The 20026-nt window shown below is 39.7% G+C and overlaps 3 protein-coding genes across 3 annotated transcripts; 2 read left to right on the plus strand and 1 right to left on the minus strand.

Annotated features, from left to right (window-relative positions):
- The first annotated feature begins 4610 nt into the window (after positions 1 to 4610).
- LOC141911640 (uncharacterized) lies at positions 4611 to 6587 on the plus strand. The gene is made up of 7 exons (XM_074802629.1): positions 4611 to 4686; positions 4775 to 4894; positions 5080 to 5193; positions 5290 to 5421; positions 5794 to 5910; positions 5997 to 6466; positions 6549 to 6587. Exons 4-7 carry the CDS (start codon positions 5295 to 5297, stop codon positions 6585 to 6587), a joined length of 753 nt encoding a protein of 250 aa, XP_074658730.1. The 5' UTR covers positions 4611 to 4686; positions 4775 to 4894; positions 5080 to 5193; positions 5290 to 5294.
- Positions 6588 to 6794: 207 nt separating this feature from the next.
- Positions 6795 to 8122, plus strand: LOC141911641 (G-protein coupled receptor GRL101-like). The gene is made up of 3 exons (XM_074802630.1): positions 6795 to 7565; positions 7932 to 8061; positions 8110 to 8122. Exons 1-3 carry the CDS (start codon positions 6830 to 6832, stop codon positions 8120 to 8122), a joined length of 879 nt encoding a protein of 292 aa, XP_074658731.1. The 5' UTR covers positions 6795 to 6829.
- A 9194-nt stretch (positions 8123 to 17316) lies between these two features.
- Positions 17317 to 18435, minus strand: LOC141911642 (putative G-protein coupled receptor 139). The gene has a single exon (XM_074802631.1). It carries the CDS (start codon positions 18433 to 18435, stop codon positions 17317 to 17319), a length of 1119 nt encoding a protein of 372 aa, XP_074658732.1.
- Between the last annotated feature and the right edge of the window lie 1591 nt (positions 18436 to 20026).

A 20026-nucleotide genomic window follows, 5' to 3' on the forward strand; every position in this document is an offset into this window, starting at 1 on the left:
GGATATATTCAGCTCCTTATGGGCCATTTTAAATGTATCGAAGCCATCACGAATATGATATGATAACATATTTCAGTATTGGTCGATGATAAAATGCCCGGTGCGGTTGTTCACGTGACCACGTCCACGTTCTGGAAGGAGAATCTACATTACTGCGACGAGCTGCGACACGTAGATTTGAATCGAACGGAAATTCGTTGCGACGCGCGGAAAATCGGTCGATTCGTTACGATTTCCGAAAGCAAAGGGAATAACACTGCGATAGTGTGTAAAGTTCAGGTTTTTGGATCGGGTGAGTTTTTGAAATTCAACAGAAAATGTTTTTATGTAACGTTTTGTATCTTTTAATACAATATATTCCTCGTTTCGTCTGCGATGGGTTTATGGAATCGGTCACAAACCTATAACAGAATGTCAAAATGTGAAAACATATCGAGCTCACGCCGGCGTATTCCCGTCATAGGTTGATTACTATCATAACTCAGTGTCAGATATTCGATCCCCACCCCTCCCCTCGTCCCAGTCCCCCCCTCGGCCAAGTCTCCCCCCTCGCCCCAGTCTCCCCTGCAGCTCTTCTATTTTCTCGTGTTGAGAATAAGAAAAAATCCCTCGCGTTAGACAATGATCAGAAACTCTGATCCGGGGAATTGTTATCTGGCCACCACACCTGACTGATCACCAGGTCACCCACACTGACCAGACAAACACTGTACATCAGTCTACTGGTCTATGGTCTAGTGGTTAGGGTGCCTGGCTGGCATGCTAGAGGTCGCAGGTTCGAGCCCTGTTAGGGTTAGGGTTAGCAGCGAGCTGGGGTTAGGTTTAGCGATGTTCTTCGGCTGGGGCTTGATATTTTTGTTGGAAAAATTATCGTTTTGGGATAAGTCGTTGTCAATGAAAATGCATTACTTTCTTTCAAGAAATTCACTTTTTTATCATCCTATCCCTGAAAAACACTTGTCAAAAAGCGATTATCTTTTTGGATACGATATGAAACCGTATTCTCTGCGTATTTAAGAATTTGAGAGACGGGAAGATTCATTAGGAATCACATCGCAACTTATCAAAGACAACCAGATTACAGCTAGTTCCGGTAATCCCGGTGACGTCAGAATGATTCCAGAATCGACCGCTTGGTGCGCTGGAGATGAAAACCACAAATACATACAAGTAAAGCAATATACATCATTAGACAAACCATTTCGTTTCCGCCGTAAATGTGCCGGATGTGCACTACATAATCAATATTTCGGGGCTAGACTGGTTGCCTGTCAAATTCAATATAACTTTATTGATCCGTAATATCATTAAATTATATGTATATCGTATTTTCAACGTATAATTTTCCAAGGCGTTGATACACATTAGTTTTCTGGATTACACTAGGTTGATTTCGAACGAGAAGTGGTGATGACAATGTTCTCGATAAAACTACGCGCTCAGCAAGTCAGGAGTTACGTCGATGGAATCGCGTTTCTCTGGAAACATCGTAGAACCGGGCGATTAGTCTATTACAATGAACCGCCTTTCCAAGATAAGGTACGTCGTCGACCTTAGATTTAGAAAAAACTACTCGAAAGCCTCATCAGCTGCGGATTGAACTCGAGTCTCCACTGATCAAACCGGCCGTCTATCTACCCTGTACATTATCTTTTTAAAACCATGATCAAGCTGACAATAACAGACTCGGCAGTTATAGAAATGAACTAATTAACGAAACAAGGTATCATGTTTTTTAGCATTTAACATTAGTAAATTTGTTCTTGTTTTTGCAATTCAGAGAATATTTTCGCCGGCAGGTGTCATAGAAAACTTTCTAGAGATGTTTTTTAGTCTGAAGCGTCCTGTTACTACCACATTAGTTCAGTTTCATGTTATTTCATACGTCGGTTCATCGTGTTTACAACTGGAAGTGTACGGATGGTACACCGGTGAAGCCGGTGAGTATTCGTCATATTGAAACGTCACATTGAAACAAACGTTAAACCGTTTTAACGCCATGTTAGAACAAACGTTTCATTGCGCCCCATACTTCACTATAGACGTCAATCTCATTTACAGAAATACACATTAATCAAACTGGTTTATACGACTATAAGCTGTGGAATAGCGGCTACAAATGGAACATCACTTCTCCAATAAATACACATTACCTCATCGAATATCCGATTCAGCAGTTACCCGCAATAAATCATCAGGTAAATTCATCATCTTCATTAAACTATGAACCAAAGCAGTTAAAGTCTTATTGATAACCAAATTATGTATTGTATTACAAAGAGAATCCGACAGTAATAACTTTAAAATAAAGTCTGAAAATGTTTCCTTGAGCTGCTTGTACTTTATTCGACGTTTATCATAAGAGTCGTCTTCAGGGTTACTTACTGAAAATATTTTGCGGACTTAATTTTGTGTTATTTGTGGGGTTATCTGTAGACCATCTCGACGCGTTTATTGTATAAATGGTGATCATGTATATTGTATTACTTTCGATCATGAAAGCCGTACCCTGACGTGCACTGGGTTTCACAAAAAGCGGAAAACACGTTGTTCAAAGTTGAACTGTATGACGGTAACCGCCAGTTAAAAACAATGAGAAACTACGCGAAGTTACCGACGATAGTTTTGAACGAGAATCACGTTCTGGTCGTCTGGCTGATTACCCGCATTGGACACGGTTTAATCTTCAGCAAAGATTTTTCGCTTAGAGTAAACATTACAGATATAGGTAAGCATTGTTTGATTATACGATGATGAAATATGAACGACGATACAAAACTTTTATGTCTTCGCTGAAGGGGTAGGGGTTGGCCTTCCGACTGCCAGATACTGAATCTCAGTGATCTTCATCAACACAGTAAATGCCAATTTGCGATCATGTTTCAACCAATTGCGTTGCAAGACGCAAACATTTCCTGAAGATGGGGTTTTGATTATAAAATAAACTTTTTTCGCATTTTTGAAAATTGAGACTTCAAATCATCATTTCGTATTACATGATATCAAAACAGAATGTACCATTTACAATATATCGAATGTAGATTGTTCCGGTAGTGGATTCATGGATTCTATCGACACTACAGAACGTCAGTTAAACCACACTAGGCGCGGTGTGTTCGCGTCGCCGATGTTCCCCGTTCTGACCGGGCGCTCTTATTTCACGACGTGGCAAATTGATACCAAATTCACCAACTACATACAACTGGAATTCATCGAGTTTAATCTGGAAGCTTCGTTCGGCGCGTGCAGCATAAACTACATCGATTTATCTCAGCCGTCGGTCGGTCGTATCTGTAACAGTCGTCTGCCACCCGATGTCATCTACAGCGAATGGAACAGATTAATAGTTCGTCTGACGGTGAGCTTATCGGCTGCGGATGGAACGGGATTTTTAGCTCGATATCGATCTCGGGAAATTGGATTCGATCAACGAATTAGCAATAATTCGGGTAATTATAAGTTTCGTGGTCCTAGAAAATAGATATCTCGGGCAATTTTTTAAAAACTATTTTGAATATCATTAAACTATGATTTTTTCGTATGACAGACGCTGAATGTGGCTCTCACTGGTTGTACTACGACGGAAATTGTTTTCTATTCCAAACTGCTAACGGCTTTTCACCTTTAAAGGTAAACACGGCCAATAAACTGTGCCAAACTGAAGGCGGTTTTCTAGCTAGTGTTAAGAACGAGCAGGAGGCCGTATTCATTCACGTCGCTTTGGTATCCAAATGGCTGAAGGAAACTACTGAAAGAAAAGTCTATTTAGGTAGGGATTATTTCGTTGAGAGGTCAGACGTTGGGATACGCAAACTAATCTCACGTCATTTTCAGGTTTAATTTATGCAACTAGTATCAGGAATTTCCGATGGGTTGACCACAGTGCTCTCGGGTTTACAGCCTGGTAAGTATTTAATAAAACAAATATTCGAAAACCTGTCCATATTCCACGGATCTAAGTAAAGAATGTTTGATGTATTCAGGGCTATGGGTGAGCCTAACGGAGGAGTTTTAGAAAGATGTGTATATTTGGAGCAAAGGTCGATTATCCAGAAATCAGCTCTGGCGAACTGGTTCGATTTTCCGTGCGGTCAGTCAACTACGAACCACTTCCTTTGCAAAAAGCCAAGCACGAGGGCCACATCGACAAAACAAGGTACGTTCAACCCATCGTCTATAGTTTCTAGCCCATTTTATCTAGAATATTTGTTATTAAACCTATATTATTTTTCTCTATGTATTCGTTTTGAAGTTATTTGGACACAACTTCCGAACCGTTCAGTTTGCGCTGACCACGATTTGTTCACGTGTTCGAATGGAGAATGTATTCACGTAACTGATGTTTGTGACGGTATCGATAATTGTAGAGACGCCTCGGATGAGAAGATCGGTTGCGGTAAATAGAAAACGTGATTCATAAAAATCTGTTTTAGTGAGAATATAATTGATAGGCCTATTATCGTGAAAATACATTTGATATGTCTATTTTCTCTAAAATATAACTGATAAGTCTATCTAATGGATTACTGAATATTGAACTTGCATCGAACTTTTTATCAACCATATTTTCAGCGCGATCGTGTTCAGATGAACAGTTTCACTGCACAAGCGGGCGATGTTTATCGTTATCGTATTTATGCGATTTTAGAGATGATTGCGGGGACGGCTCCGACGAATCGTTTTGTTGTAAGTTTTCTAACGGTGTCGAAACTGAATGTACGTAATTATACTGAGCCGAGATTCTAAATATACCCGCGTCGCGTATTTACTTCAGTAAACCCGGTTTGCGATGCTACAGAATTCACGTGTAAGAGCGGTCAGTGTATTCCTGAGATAAAGAGGAATGATGGAATTGATGATTGTGTCGATGGCTCCGATGAGCTTCACAGTGGAGGTATAGTATTTAGCGTAGAACTATTGAGAGGTCTATGTCTTATACGTTACAGCGTTAAGGATCCTTTATACGAAATCCCCTCAAAGATTTTGATCAAAATTATAATGTATTATATTGAAACAAGGAGACATCATGTCAAAATGTTACATGCGCAATTATGTCTGAAAACTCAATTTTCTCGACAGAATGTAACGGGTTCCAATGTTACGACGGTTCGTGTTACCCGGCCAGTTGGAGATGTGACGTCACTCTAGATTGTTCCGGTGGATTTCGGGAAGATGAAGTCGGTTGTCCAAAACGTACGTAATGATCATAACCATTCCCTATTATCATCAGCGTTATCTATTGATCATTTTCATCTATTTCGAGACTTTCGCGAATCTGTCTTATTTCAGCGACGATGCAAGTTGGATATAAACACTGTTCGAATGGTTTCGTTTACAACTCGTCGCTGAGATGTTTGTACAATACGGATCAGTACGGTTCTGTGACTCCGTGTCGAGACTATTCACATCTCTTAAACTGCGGTAATCATAATATATGACATTGTCGGGGTAGGTCTATAGGTAAATCGGAACTCGGGGTGCAAAGGGAAAAGAATGCCATTTTCTGGGATGAAACAGCCGCGAATGAGGTTAGAGAATTCTTAAAGAAATACATTAGAATAGATGCATTTTCCCAGAGGATCAGAATTAGCAGGTTATCGCGTTAAAATAGGGAATTTTTTCACTGGTTCATATTTGATTTGAGTTGTATATCCCTTACTCACCACGCCGTGCAGGTTTTAACCATCATCTGTCCCGACAATCGAAATGAGAATGGCCCAAATACCTCCATAGAATGATTCCCTCGGTATTGTGTTAACGAATGAGTTCAGTTTAATACTTTAACGATTTCAGACAGTTTTGTTTGTCCTAGCGGATATTTCAAGTGTCCCGACAGCTACTGCCTCGCAGCCGAATTCGTCTGTGACGGGCAACCGAATTGTCCCGATAAAGAAGACGAACAAAAATGTGGTACGAAACTAAATCCAGATTCAATCGTGTTTTACAGTGATTTTTCTATCGCTTCCTAAACGGAAGATGTTTATATTGATTTACAGATGAGTTCGTCTGCCCGGGTATGTACCGGTGTTCTTCGACTGAACAGTGCGTGCGACTGGATGAAATGTGCGACGGTAAAACTCACTGTCCGAATAACGACGACGAACGATTCTGCGACTTTATCATTCCTCGTGCTTGTACCGGTTACGGGTATTCGGTATTTTGTGAATCAGCTGATTTGACGCGAATCCCTCCCGATGGCCGGTACGCGGCGTCTCGTTCCTTAGATCTATTCAATAATACTCGACTCGTTTTGGACAACTCGACGTTCAGACCGTTCGTTTATTTGACCCATTTAGATCTGAGGTTGTGCGGCATCACTCAGTTATCCGAAGGCGTCGTCTCGTATCTGGTGAATCTAATTTTTCTCGATTTACGTCGGAATCCGCTGGCGATTCTTAAATCAGGCAGTTTGAGCGATCTCGGTAACCTTCGTATTCTACACTTGTACGACAACAGAGATCTGACAGTGATAGAATCGCACGCGTTTAGAAACACGTCCACTCTGACGTCACTCGATCTACACGCAGTTAATTTAAACACACTTACAGCCGGTATGTTTTTCGGGCTTCGCTCGTTACGACGCCTGAATCTCTCAGGGAGCAACATCTTCGAAATACAGGACGGCACTTTTATGGGTCTCGGAGAAGTCACCAATTTAGACCTAACTAACAATAAACTGGAGACATTCACAACGAAAGTTTTCAGTGAACTGACGAACCTGACCCATTTACGTAGCAACTTTTATAAATTCTGTTGTATGGCTCCTCCAGGAGTTTCGGAAGAAAATTGTTTTCCGCCGAAGAATCAGTTTTCATCCTGCACCGACTTGATGCGTATTGACGTATTACGGGTCAGTATGTGGCTGGTCGGTAGTGTCGCCGTGGTCGGGAATCTACTTGCAATATTGATTCGCCTTATCTTCTCTGGTTCGCCATCGGCTAACAGTCGGTTGACGGTCAGTTTGGCGGTTTCTGACTTTTTCATGGGTTTTTACATGTACATAATCGCCAGTGCTGATTCGTATTATCGGGGTACGTACATTCTTTACGATGAGAGTTGGAGGAACGGATGGTTGTGTCATCTGGCCGGGTTTCTCGCTAGTCTATCCAGCGAAGTATCCATGTTCATGTTACTGATCATGTCCCTCGACAGATTCGTTGCAGTTGTTTTCCCGCTTTCGCGAATGAAACTGACGCCTTCGCGAGCGCTGTTCGGAATTGCTATCTCGTGGCTAGCCGGAGTTGTCCTTGCCGCTATTCCTCTTTTGCCTATTGATTATTTCGGAGGAGGGTTTTACTCGCGTTCCGGAGTTTGTTTGTCTCTACATCTGACCTCAGAGAAACGGCCCGGTTGGGAGTATTCGGTAGCTGTTTTTATCGGGATGAATTTTGTAGGTTTTATGATTATAGCGTGTTGTTACGCGTGGATGTACAGAGCCATGTCTCGGAGTCTACAAACAGCACGTCGTCAAACTAAGTGTCAAAAAAAGGAGGTGGCCGTTGCGAGAAAGATGATGCTGATTGTTCTAACTGATTTCTGCGCTTGGATGCCGATAATCGTTCTCGGTAGGTCATCTAGAAATACATCATCTCACTATCTATATTTTCTAAATTCTCCAGATTATACCCATGAATTTCGTTTGTACCGGTATTTTAGATTTTGAAGTGTTTATTAGGATTTATCATGTTTTCCTAGCGCTATCGTTTTCCTACTTCGCAAAAAGTGTAATTTTACCGGTGGCATTTGTTGCAATATTGCAACATTCAGAGGCATCTCTTCCGGTGGCTTCATTCCCGATATACAGTTTACGGTTCACAGAGAGGTGTTGTTTCATTGAAAAGAGACCTGTGCCAGATGATTCTTGTTCCAAGGAAAAGGCATTCGTCATGGAAGGTTTAACATTATTTTAATTTTTCTCATCACATATTTAGGCATGCTGGCTGTTAGCGGACAGGTAACCATACCGAGTGACGTGTACGCGTGGATAGCCGTTTTTGTACTGCCGATAAACAGCGCTATAAATCCGATACTGTACACGATAGCCGGGCTGCGATCCATCAGGTATAATATGTCGATATCTAAATCACTTTTCGTCTTTTCCTTTGTCAGGACGTTCGATTAAGACCTAATACACATTTGAACATCCTTTTTAGAAAAAGAAATATTGCCAGGGGGAGCAGGAACACGCCAGGTAAGAAATAATAGTCGACATTGAGTCGACATAGTTCGGCTATGTGGCCATAAGTTCCCTAATTGCACGTTTTCTTATTTTATCAAGTTACTGAGGACAGATGCAGTGACAATACAGAAGAAATGACTCTGTTAGTACCGAACATTTTATCAGTCGTTCCTGAAGGTCAGCGTGATATGCATCACGACCTGGATCCCCTAGTATCGTATTTCCGATGCTACGCGAGCCCGCGTAGAATTCACGTCGTGGTTCAACGACTGGCTGAAGTGTTACAAGAGCTTCATTCCAGAGATCTATCCGTTAAACAACTGGATGTGAACGCAGTACTTGTTGGAAATGCTAAGGTAGAATATGTATTGTTCATCGGTCTACTACACAGCCCAAGAATTCTTGGGTTGCGGTAATAGACCAATATGAAAGGTCTGCGGCCAGGTTTTCTGTTAGCGTGAGATTAAACCCTGGAAAGCGAGGATGGGTTAATATACTATCCTTTTTGGCACTATGAAATCCCACTCGCCATATCCCAACATTTAACGTCAATATACAGATACTACATCGTACGATTTCTCTGTATCTTCAGAACTCGTGTACAAACATATTGGAGGTGTTTATCGCTACCGATAAGTTCTACGGTAAAACCGACTCGACGCTCGATATTCTGCAGTTCGGGAAAATTGTAAAGTATCTTCTGCGACAAATCAACAATTTGAAGAAAACAGCTGCATAGTGATGACATCCATCATCGGTCTTTGAGGAAAAGTCCGTCCACTTTTTGACGTCGTAAATGGGAGCGTCCCAATGTCGTCACAAATTTCCCGTTGTATTTTCGCGTTGTTTATGGGAAGTGCCTGAATCGATGTGAACTAACTACGTCATTTATTGGCCTTCCAGAAAAAGTAACAAAATGCGAATTTTGGCGTCTATTCCGATAATCGAACACATTTATCTCTCGTTGTATTCTATCTAAAGAATTTTTATGTCTTGCACAATAAATATTAATGGCATTTAGTATATTACGTATGAGTCGTTGTGCACCACGTCATCAATATTGGTGTTGCAAAATTACAATTACAATTGTGAATTTTGGCTATTTCGTAATTGAATACATTTTATTCTCGCGGTTTTATGTTTGATTATAACGATGATTATTTTTGAGATGATGTGTACTACGTCATCATTATATCGGGATGAGACTGGTTGCCGGTCATAATTTAATTATTCAAATTAGACTTTATTGATTCTTATTATTTATATTATATAGTATAGTATTTCTATTGTTCATAATCCATACAAACAATGTAATATTTAGAGAGATTTTATATGTTTATATTATCTATTGTCGACGATATTAAGCAATATATGTGTTATTGTTCATGGTGTTCAAGTGAGTTTTGTTGTTTCTTTGAAATTAGTCAGAAAGTTAAATTTACGAGTTGCCGCTTCTCAATTCTACTGAATGCATTATATACTGAGGTGAAATAACAGAGGGATAGCCCGGGAAGAAAGCAAAGCTTGTTTCACCCTTAGAAATAAAGACAGGGACATACGAAAATGCACACACTCATTCTCGTATGCAAAGGTGATATCGATGATAAGCGTTGTACATCATTTCAATTTTGCAACACATTTAACGAGTAATCCATATTTCCGCAACTACGAATGTCAGGATGAGAATTATATTTAAAAATCAATCAATCTTGAAAAGTCTGAATCTGAATCTGAAAAGTGTATTGTGATGACCACGTCAACTCGTGTCAGTATCGCAGCAGGTATCCGTATAACAATGTCGGACTTATAAATGATATCTGATTTCCTCACGAAAACGGCGCCGACAGTTTATTATAATTTGTGGTAGCGCGTTGTAAAGATAGTTTCCATTATTTGCTATGGTTAGGCCTAATATGACTCGAATGCCCAGCCCTCTCGAATACAGATTACTAACAACTTTAGATGTCAGTCATCGCTCCGATTTGGAACTAACGCTTGATTGCTGTTTCACCGTTCTCTTCGTTATCTTCGGATTTACGGGAAACAATTTCATAGTTATCATAATGTTGAAGCGAAGCTTCTGGAAACTATCTTACAGTCGATTCCTGTTCAGTCTGGCCATTTCCGACAACGTGCGCGTAGGCGAAGCCGCTTGTATTCTCGTGAACATTATCGGGATGAGATTCCTCGGCGAAAACGTCATCTCTTTCTACAGCGTTTGGGCAGTTATCATTCACGAACAACTAGTCGTTCTGACGACGTCGATGAGTCCAGTTTTATTAGTTCTCGTAACGATTGAGAGACTCTGCGCTATCCACTTTCCTTTCACTGCCAAACGTTTCTGGACACCGAAAACATCTTCTATAATGTGCGCCACTCTGACTGCGCTGATGTTTGCTATATTTTCCTTCACGTGGACGATCACTTGTGACGACCGATCCCCGATAGAAAAATGCACATTTCCGAGTTTTGTTTACGTTTCGACCCAATACGCCTTATATTCATTGTTCATATATTTTCCAGCAGTGATTATTACAGTAGCGACTATCGTGATGGTCGTCACGATGCGGTCGAGCGATGCGGCGTCGTCCGCCTCGGGAAACGGTTCGATAAAAACCAATCAAGCCAGTCGCATGGTGCTGGCCGTCATGACGTTCTTCGTGGTGACTATGATTCCGGTTTGTCTACTGTCGTCTCTACGCGCGGTCGAGGGCTTGGATGTCGAGCTGAGACCTGCTTCTTACATCGCTTCGAAGATATTCGCCTTGAATTATGCGATGAATTTCTATCTGCATATTCTAGCAAGTAAACAATTTCGTACCGTGGCCATCCGTGTGATGAAATGCCAGTGAGAAAACATAATTCTTGAATTCATTTTAAAATTAAACGACTTCCTCCTTCTCTTCTTGAATATTTCACTATCATTTACTTTCAAATTTTACGTACAACGAACTTTATCAATTTTATTTACATTTCTCGCTCAACGAACTATTACGAAATTTTGAATCAAAGCCATTTTTATACTTTCTATTGCAATTTATATACCCTTATTTCGCTGGTTATTTTTGGGATGTCTGTTTACAAATCGTCGCCAAATGCATCTCCGTATAAAATAGAAATATAGAGATTGAATGCTATTTATTTTCTTTAGCGATTTTAGCAAATTTTCAAAGTATATCGCTCCATACAAGTTAAGTATAATGAACACAGCTATTCAATACACTTACAAGGATGGCTTTGAACGCAAAGTTCAGACACTGTGAAATGCGTTAAGACCTAACTATGATGCGCACGACAGCTAATGACAAAACTGTAAACCCTAAATGTTCCAATCGCGGAAAATATGCCGAGGACACGATGTATGAATTAAAAAAAAAATATTGACTACACTAATCGGTCCATTAAACAAAAAAGAATTTCTGCATACGGCAATGATTAATGATGTATGAAGCCATTATCAAAATTGATTACTTTTTTCGTTACATGAAAAAGAAATGTAGGCTATGTATGCATACTCAGCTGATCGAAACCGTTGGCGGAAGGTGGGATGGTCACACTGTAGGCAGCAACACCTTGTTTCTCATTTCTACTGAGCGTAGAGTTAACCCGGCCAGCCAGCCACCATCTTCCAAGTACATTACTTTTTTTAAATCATGATCAAGCTACAATAACAGACCAGGTTGCTTTAGAAACGAACTGCTTACAAATTTGCGGTTTACAAAAGTGAACCGGTCGATTAGGAGAAACTAGGTATGATTTTTGTTTAGGCTTATACGGATTACAATATGCAATCGAAGTCATTCGAGCCAAACGATGCCGGAATTAATTATGGTTAACTGATTTCAGTGAAATCTTTTGCAACCTTCCTATACTACGACATTTAACCCAGCATGGCAGAAACCCGTTCACGATAGGTAAAACACAATATCCGTGTTGACGCGATGAGGAGAGAATCCCACAATGATAATAAAAAGTCCGAAAATGAAACTTCGAGATAGTAGTTTATTCAACGTTTCGACTATATCCTAATAGTCATCTTCAGGAATAATGAGATACTACAGAAATTATGAGATATATATACAATCCAGGGACAAAGAGACTAATTCAAGTAATCAGAGATGATACAAACTAAAGGAAAATTAACGTAGAAACAGTTACACGCTAAAATAGATTAAAGGGAAGCAAACTAAGGGGTAATTATAAACAACAATAGTGAGTATAAATATAAATGACTTTACTGACTTTAAGTTTCATTTATATTTATACTCACTATTGTTGTTTATAATCACCCCTTAGTTTGCTTCCCTTTAATCTATTTTAGCGTGTAACTGTTTCTACGTTAATTTTCCTTTAGTTTGTATCATCTCTGATTACTTGAATTAGTCTCTTTGTCCCTGGATTGTATATATATCTCATAATTTCTGTAGTATCTCATTATTCCTGAAGATGACTATTAGGATATAGTCGAAACGTTGAATAAACTACTATCTCGAAGTTTCATTTTCGGACTTTTTATTATCATTGTGGGATTCTCTCCTCAGAAACCCGTTATCGCTGCTTTGCAGCTATATTTCTAGTTCGTCATTTTGTTGTTTACCCCAATCGCGTGGGTTTGTAGATTTAACTAACACGTGCGTGTATTTCGTCTGTTGTTACCGCCATAAGATGTAGGGCAGAGAGTTCGCCTTAATTAATGCGAAATTAATCTTATTTCTTTCATATCGAATATACCGACGAAACATAATAAAGATTTAAGTGTCTAAATAAAATCTACCGGCTTTAAATAATTGTTTAAAACGTTCGCCTTCTGTCATTACTTGTTCGGATACCTAAATCAACACCCACCAGCTGACTCCATTGCTATTGAAAAAAGGCTTTAGTACGAAATCGCTTTGTAAATTCCTTATAGAAAATATATCTAAACAAATAGCAATTTAATCAACCTAGGTTTGCGTTGCTTTATGCACGAGTATGACATCATATGAACATATCACATATATATATATAGGCATCATAATGCGGGATTCCTCAAAAAACGATTCCAATCAAGGAAGTCGCTGAAAACCGATACACTATTTCCTAAAGGTTAGTGCTATATTCGGTAAGAACCCTTTGCCTTTGCTTGGCCCACACAGGAAGCTACTTTTATCTGTATTTCTTTACAGTGCTCGTTGAAGATTAGATTGTAGGCCTATAGCAGTTTATTTGTTTTTTCTCTCATTAAATCTCTGTATTAAGCCTGAGACTGTCATATGCTTTCCGCGTGAAACAAATTTGAACTTGATCTCACTTGATACAGCGAGGCAACCATTGCTTTCTCTCGCCACAACCAGTGAGGAGTTCCTCGCGCCCAATCCAACAATGTGTTGTTTTGGTGGCTGTATTCCTGCTATGGTGGGGTTTGGGGTCACTACCAATTTTTGTTATTTACATTTTGATGGAGGAGGGATCACTGAATATCATCACCCACCACGACCGTTAGACGTTGGAGCCAATTATGTCTATTCGATCTTACCGTGATAATTCTGGTCGTTCATCTTTTAGAGATTTCAATGTGTTTGTAACTAATTCTTATGTGTCTGTTTTAACGATTGTTAGGCAAATAATTGATAACCTACAATGTGGAAGTTGAAATCATTTATTCTGCTAATCGCCGTGATGAATCTGATAGTGATGTCGCTAGTGAAGGCAGAAACAGACGACAGCGAGTTGAATAACGAGGTCGAGGCCATCGCCAAGGCGATTTTCAGACGCACAGTCGCAGCTTACGCGGACAATGACGACGACGATGACGACCTGAAAGCTATAACTAAACGAGGATTCTTCGGTTGGATCAAAAAGAATTGTGGTGGATCCATTGGAGGGGGTGGTTTCCGTGCCAAGTGTTCATATAGATGGTAAAAAATCCGATTTCAATCATCTGACTACGTATTATATATGATAATATATGATAATGAAATGATATAAATTACAATAAAGAAATCTATCATGATACAAAATCATTCTGAGTATTTAGTACATTCACAATCAGTATCTTGGCTCGTGTTCAAAAATGCACAAAACCCTGGGGCCGAAAATATACGTAAATAGACAAGGTTCTTCGCCTATCCCCTCCCCCAGCCCAGGGGCGGATCTAGGAGGGTGGCTGACAAAACGTAATGATGAAGAGACTGCGACTAGCGAGCCGCCCGGCGGCGAAGACCTAGCGACCGAAGGTCGCGAGACAGGGGTAGCCCCTCGACATTTAGAAAATCTTGAAAAATCCTCAAGAAATGGTGCAATTTGACAGCATTTGTGGGATGGTTTCAGTGAAAATTATAACATGCTGCTGAGCCGTGGCCAGGATGAGGTGTTGATAATTTTAATGAGATGATTGGGGGAAGCTAAGCAGGTCATTTTACAAACATTTGTCATCATAATTTACAATTTGTCATGGTACTGGTTTTGGAAATTTCTTGACACAGTTTGGGAAAACGTCAAATATTTTTGATTGGGAAAATGACCGTTTACCGGATACATATGCGGCCTAGCGGAATGGCTGAGATACACTAGCATACATATATAATACAAAGTCACAACGCTACTGTTAGTTCTGATTCTGAGGCAGCTAACATTCTTATTAGAGATTTACACGAAAAAGCCCCTTATAAAAATATTTTGGAAGGTATTTGAGGGGGTGGCCACCCTATTCAAGCCCCCCCCCTAGATCAGCCCCTCAAAAGTTTACCATTCAGGACTTTGCTTCTGCATATGAAAATCAAACCGATAATCAGTGGCCATATCAAATTAGCAGGTGGTGTAATATATATATGCCGTCAAAAAATATTGCCGAGGTATTTCGAAGGGTGCTTTAAACTTAAGACCGTATTGGGCAATATGGCTACGGTCTGGATCCATACTTGATGGCTATAGTGACGATCAAAGAAGATTGTTAATTTCGCAATTACTCTTCGGCAGCTCAACACTCGCTTCTAATCGGTCAACAAGTGTCAGTGTGTCCGGTATAAAGTGGTGCTGTGCATATTGCCAATGATATAATCGTTTATCATGTTTTGCGGACATACTCGTCTCCGCACCATGTTGGTGGGAATAAAGGGTTGAAAAAAGAGGTGGATTGTAAGATAATGAAACCACTGACTGGTGAACTAACAAAGTTCAGAGAAGCTAATTAAGTAAACAAATAAAGACTTTCAAAGAATTATATTTACTCTCATACAACAATTATACAAAATGTCAGGTGTGCTCGAGGAATTATAATGCAAGATCCTCAAACACGTGGACTTTCAAAAAACAATCCAATCATGGACATATAAACAATAAACTTGAGTTTATACGTCCATGGTCCAACCATAGACTCTCAAACAGAAACGTCTATTTTATTCTCATGACAAAAACTATACCTCGCTAAATGACAGGTATGTACTCGAGTTATGTAATCGTGTAAGTTCCTTGTTAACAAGTGAACAGTATTTTAAAAACAGCTCAAAATAAAAGCATTCAAACTGGAGACAAATCCTACAAAGTCATCATGGAAAGCTTAGTATTAACTCAACGTTCTTTATTTCATTTCCGTTAACATCATTTTTTTACTAGAAAACTAGAATTTCGCTGCACCTTGTCTTAACTATAAAGATTTTCAAACATTATCAGTTCGCTCATTTAATACATTTAATACAACGTTATTTCAGGGAAAACATGACAATAATTTTACTATCGATAACTAATCATGTTTATAGCTGTTTAACATTCTTTCTAGAAAAGATTACAATGTATCTCCCAGATATTATCCCTAAAACAATTAACAGTTACAGCAGTGATAGGGTGTGATATATAGGTAAATGGACGCGTGATCTTTCATCAGTTATTTGAAGCATTCTATCGAATCACATATTTGTGTTTGATTTAGTTAAGGTTTATGGTTATTTGTTTTGTTTATTACTGAGCCGATAGAATGCTTAAAACAACAACAGAAAAGATCTCAAGAGGTTGGGAAACACGGAGAAGGTTGTTCTATGAAAGAAGAACCTTTAATAATTAGATTAAATTGATTAGACAAAATTCCCGATGATGAAGAATATTAATTAATTGTTTGTTGGTTTTGTTTATTTTTTCTATTACTTATAATTCAATTTGTTTTTGTTTTTTTTTATTTATTTTTTTTTATTTATATTTTTTTTTAATTTATTTTGTTATTTTGTTTTGTTTTGTTTTTTTTATATTATTTTCTATGTATTTTGTACTATTTACATCATCAGGAATTTTCTACCGGTGAAATTATGGCCTCACTTTAAAAAAGTGCTACAAATTCACTGCTGCACCTAAATAATCGTTTTATCATTAAAGGTGAAATATTCTGGGGTTTAACAGTTAGTCGCGAAAAAAGCTCGAGGGATTGTCCGTATACGCGCATCGGTGCAGAGAAAATCAATAGGTTGATAGTGGACATTAGTGTTCTATTGTCGGTTTTTTCGCCAGACCGTAGATGCATTAAAGATGAACTGGGGAACGACGTCAGGACGACGTTTATACTTTCTGTAAGAAACGGGAATAATATTCTCTTTTGAATGGAGAAAAATGTTCGATTTCATTGATTTTCTGATCTGTACATTTACCGGACGCGTTTAAACAGCGGTAACGCCGATAATATCAAATGTCTAATGAAAATAATGATATAAAAAATACTTAACTCCTAATATCGAATCTACGCTTTCGTTTCTAACTATGCTATCGCATTTGATACGCGGGCAATTTTCAATTCGACCATCATAGAGACTCGGGTTCAGTAGGAATGGTCTGCTTCATTTCTATCGACTCAAGGTCGGCTTCAAACCGAGTTTGCCGGTGCAGAGGACGCGGATTTGAGCAGAGAATCCAACGAGAAAGGCGGTTTACATTTAGTAAAAGTATCAGAAAATTTGTAATGGAATTTCACTGACGCAGAGTTTACCGAGTCAACTATTTATCGGAGTCTGTTTATCAGAGGCAGTCACCAGCTATCATTAATCAGTCATTGAATTTCTTATATAACTTTCATGTATTTTTGCAACAATTGATGAAAAAATAAGTATATAAATCAAATCAAATCATATTATTATTATTATCTTTATCACTATCATTTCCAATATATGAATATATGATTAGAAGCTGGTGTGATCTATATGATATGAAACCGCGATTGTTGAAACTGCGACGATGTCCCGGTCACACCTGAACCCGTCCGTAGCCGGGCATTGACCAGCTAGGTAAGTCGAAGTGGCGGCAGGTGACAGACTTCCGCGGTTGTGGCAGCACCGGCAGCGGCTGGCCAGATACCTTTTCAGTTCCAGCCGAAACCGCGCCCCGGTGATGCAGTATAGAAAGAAGTTAATGGCGTTGTTTGAATAAGTCAGCAACTCGAAGACTGAGTACAGCAAAGTCACGTGACCTTTGTAACGCACGTCGGCCGAGTACTTCCAACCGGAAGCGACGATATTGAGCACAACAATCGGTGACGTCAGCACTAGGAACACGATGCTGGTGGCGACGAGCATTACGCCCACGGAGCGATTCACAGACGTTTTGACGTTGTTGATTACGTGAATAGATTTCGCATGTGCGGCATAAAGGGATTTCTGTCTATAATTCTCCGACCGGACCAGTTTAAACGCTATAAGAACGTTGCAAATAGATAGTAACGCGACAGGAACGCCCGAACAGGCGGCCATGTCGATCACATTGAAATATACCCAGAACTGTGTCCACGATGCTTTCGGTCGACAACCAGTGGCCGTTAACGTCAACGAAATCGGCACTACACTGTTCAGCCCAATCGACGCTAAAACGATGAAAAATACCAATAACTTCCCGTTCCTTAACGTGCAAATCGATTTGGCTTTCAACGGTCGCCAAATGGATACGACCCGTTCTGTAGCGACGGTCGTTAAAATCCAAGCAGACGCGGGTACCGACGCGTAGGTGAGAAAATTAGCCGTTTTACACGTGACGTCACTGATCTCGTGAATATCCGTATCTAGCGAATAGCAGACGAACCGCGGAAGCACTGACGCGTACAACACGAACAAATCGGCGAACGCCAACATTCTCAACTGATAACAAGACGTCGAAAGTCGCATGGACTTTTGTCGAAATACGACAATCGATAAGATATTTCCGACGCTGCCCAGGCATATGATTATCGGTAGTCCTATTTTACGGATCGCGTAGGCCGTTCTGAAATCCGTGGTCAATGTCGCGTTAACACCGTCAACTATTTTCATTTCGAAATCAACAACAGCAACAAAACAGAAAAATCGGATGAAAATTGCAGATGAAAATTCCGCTGGTCAACGTCAAACTGATTTGAGATGTAAATGCGGCGATTACATAGAGGTTTTTTTGTTCCAACTCTGTGCCGATCAACCAGTCTCTCGTTTAGGTTATAGTGAATAGATTAAATAAGCGCCGCGCTCGAGGAAAAAAATCGCTTGCGATCAAACGGATATCGAGGATAGCTCCATATTTCATAATTTCTGTGGTAACTTAAGTTTTTCCTGAAGATGCGACTGTTAGTATTAGGTCGAAACGTCGAATAAAACTACCAACTCGAGGAAACATTTCAGACTCTCATCTCTGTATTGTCGGATTTTAGGCTTAGAAATTGATACCTTGTTTCTCATTTCTGCTCCCGGTCACCTATCTACCCTGTACCTAGTCCCGGTAAGCGGCTGTATCCACAGTGATCACGATCCTGGTGGTGTACATCAGGCATTAAAGTTCTTGGTGAACCCTGTACATTACTTGTTTTAAATCATGATCAAGCTAACAATAACAGACCAGGCAGTTATAGAAATGAACTGATTACAAATTTTATTGCATTATTTAACAAATGACCCGGCCGACCTCCTCGTTACCCTGTACATCACTTTTGAAAAATCATGATCAAGCTAACAATAACAGACCCGGCAGCTATACGTTGAAGAGAACTGATTGCAAATTTTATTGCAGTTTACAAAATTGCCCGGCCGATAAGTAGAAACAAGGTATCATTCTATTTTAGCCTTACCGTTTTAAACCGCTTGTCCTTCGCGCAAGTTTTCTGAATATAGTAAACTGTCCCCCAAGGCGGTAATGATCGCTTTCCCCGTCAGTTGCAGTTCTCAACGATTTCCGCCGATATCAATTTCTGTTCGGAAGCTTCGTTCGAATATCAATCATATACATATTAAATAATTAAACTCCGTTTGAACTCCGTATACCAACGTTTCTAAATTATTCATTACCAAATTGCTTCTAAACGCTCGAATATTTTCCGCAATATCTGTATATCGACGCTGAAATATACCGAGTAATTTTCCGCTTCGTCTGATCACTAGTAACTACGGTGAATATGAATTCAAGTTGACATTATCATCAAATTTCTTCAAACGTTTCTTGGACGTAAGAATTTCTTTGCGCAACTATATAACGTGTACGTCATACGTCTATAAGATTTGTTTCTAACTTAGAAATCGATTTCTAATGAATATCTCAATCTAACGACATGTTTACCGAATGCATACGAAATCCTCGACGCGCCAGATTCCGGCAAATATCTCCAAAAACTGCTTCGATGATTATTGCAACGAAGCAAACTATCCCCCCGAAGTTACTATTACGAATTTCGATTTAGAATGGATAGATGAATAAACGTTACCACCAGGTTCCACTGAGCGTCAACGAAATCACGGAATCCAGTCCAGATTTACAAAGACGATCCACATAATTATTAAACCGCGACTCCCCTGCGCAGATTAAACCAAAAAAAAATCCCACAGCGCCGCGAGTAACTTTCTGCGCAACATTTCAAAACGGGAATTCCCGGGGCGAGGA

The sequence above is a fragment of the Tubulanus polymorphus genome, chromosome 10, assembly GCF_964204645.1.
Source record: "Tubulanus polymorphus chromosome 10, tnTubPoly1.2, whole genome shotgun sequence".
NCBI classification, from domain to species: Eukaryota; Metazoa; Nemertea; class Palaeonemertea; order Tubulaniformes; family Tubulanidae; genus Tubulanus; species Tubulanus polymorphus.

Coding starts and splice junctions, on each gene's coding strand:
- LOC141911642 (XM_074802631.1), bottom strand. CDS start 18,435: ATGAAAATAGTTGACGGTGTTAACGCGACATTGACCACGGATTTCAGA.
- LOC141911641 (XM_074802630.1), top strand. CDS start 6,830: ATGCGTATTGACGTATTACGGGTCAGTATGTGGCTGGTCGGTAGTGTC. Junction 7,566..7,931: donor GATGCCGATAATCGTTCTCG/GTAGGTCATCTA, acceptor TCACATATTTAG/GCATGCTGGCTGTTAGCGGA.
- LOC141911640 (XM_074802629.1), top strand. CDS start 5,295: ATGCAAGTTGGATATAAACACTGTTCGAATGGTTTCGTTTACAACTCG. Junction 5,422..5,793: donor TTCACATCTCTTAAACTGCG/GTAATCATAATA, acceptor TAACGATTTCAG/ACAGTTTTGTTTGTCCTAGC. Junction 6,467..6,548: donor ACGACAACAGAGATCTGACA/GTGATAGAATCG, acceptor ACACACTTACAG/CCGGTATGTTTTTCGGGCTT.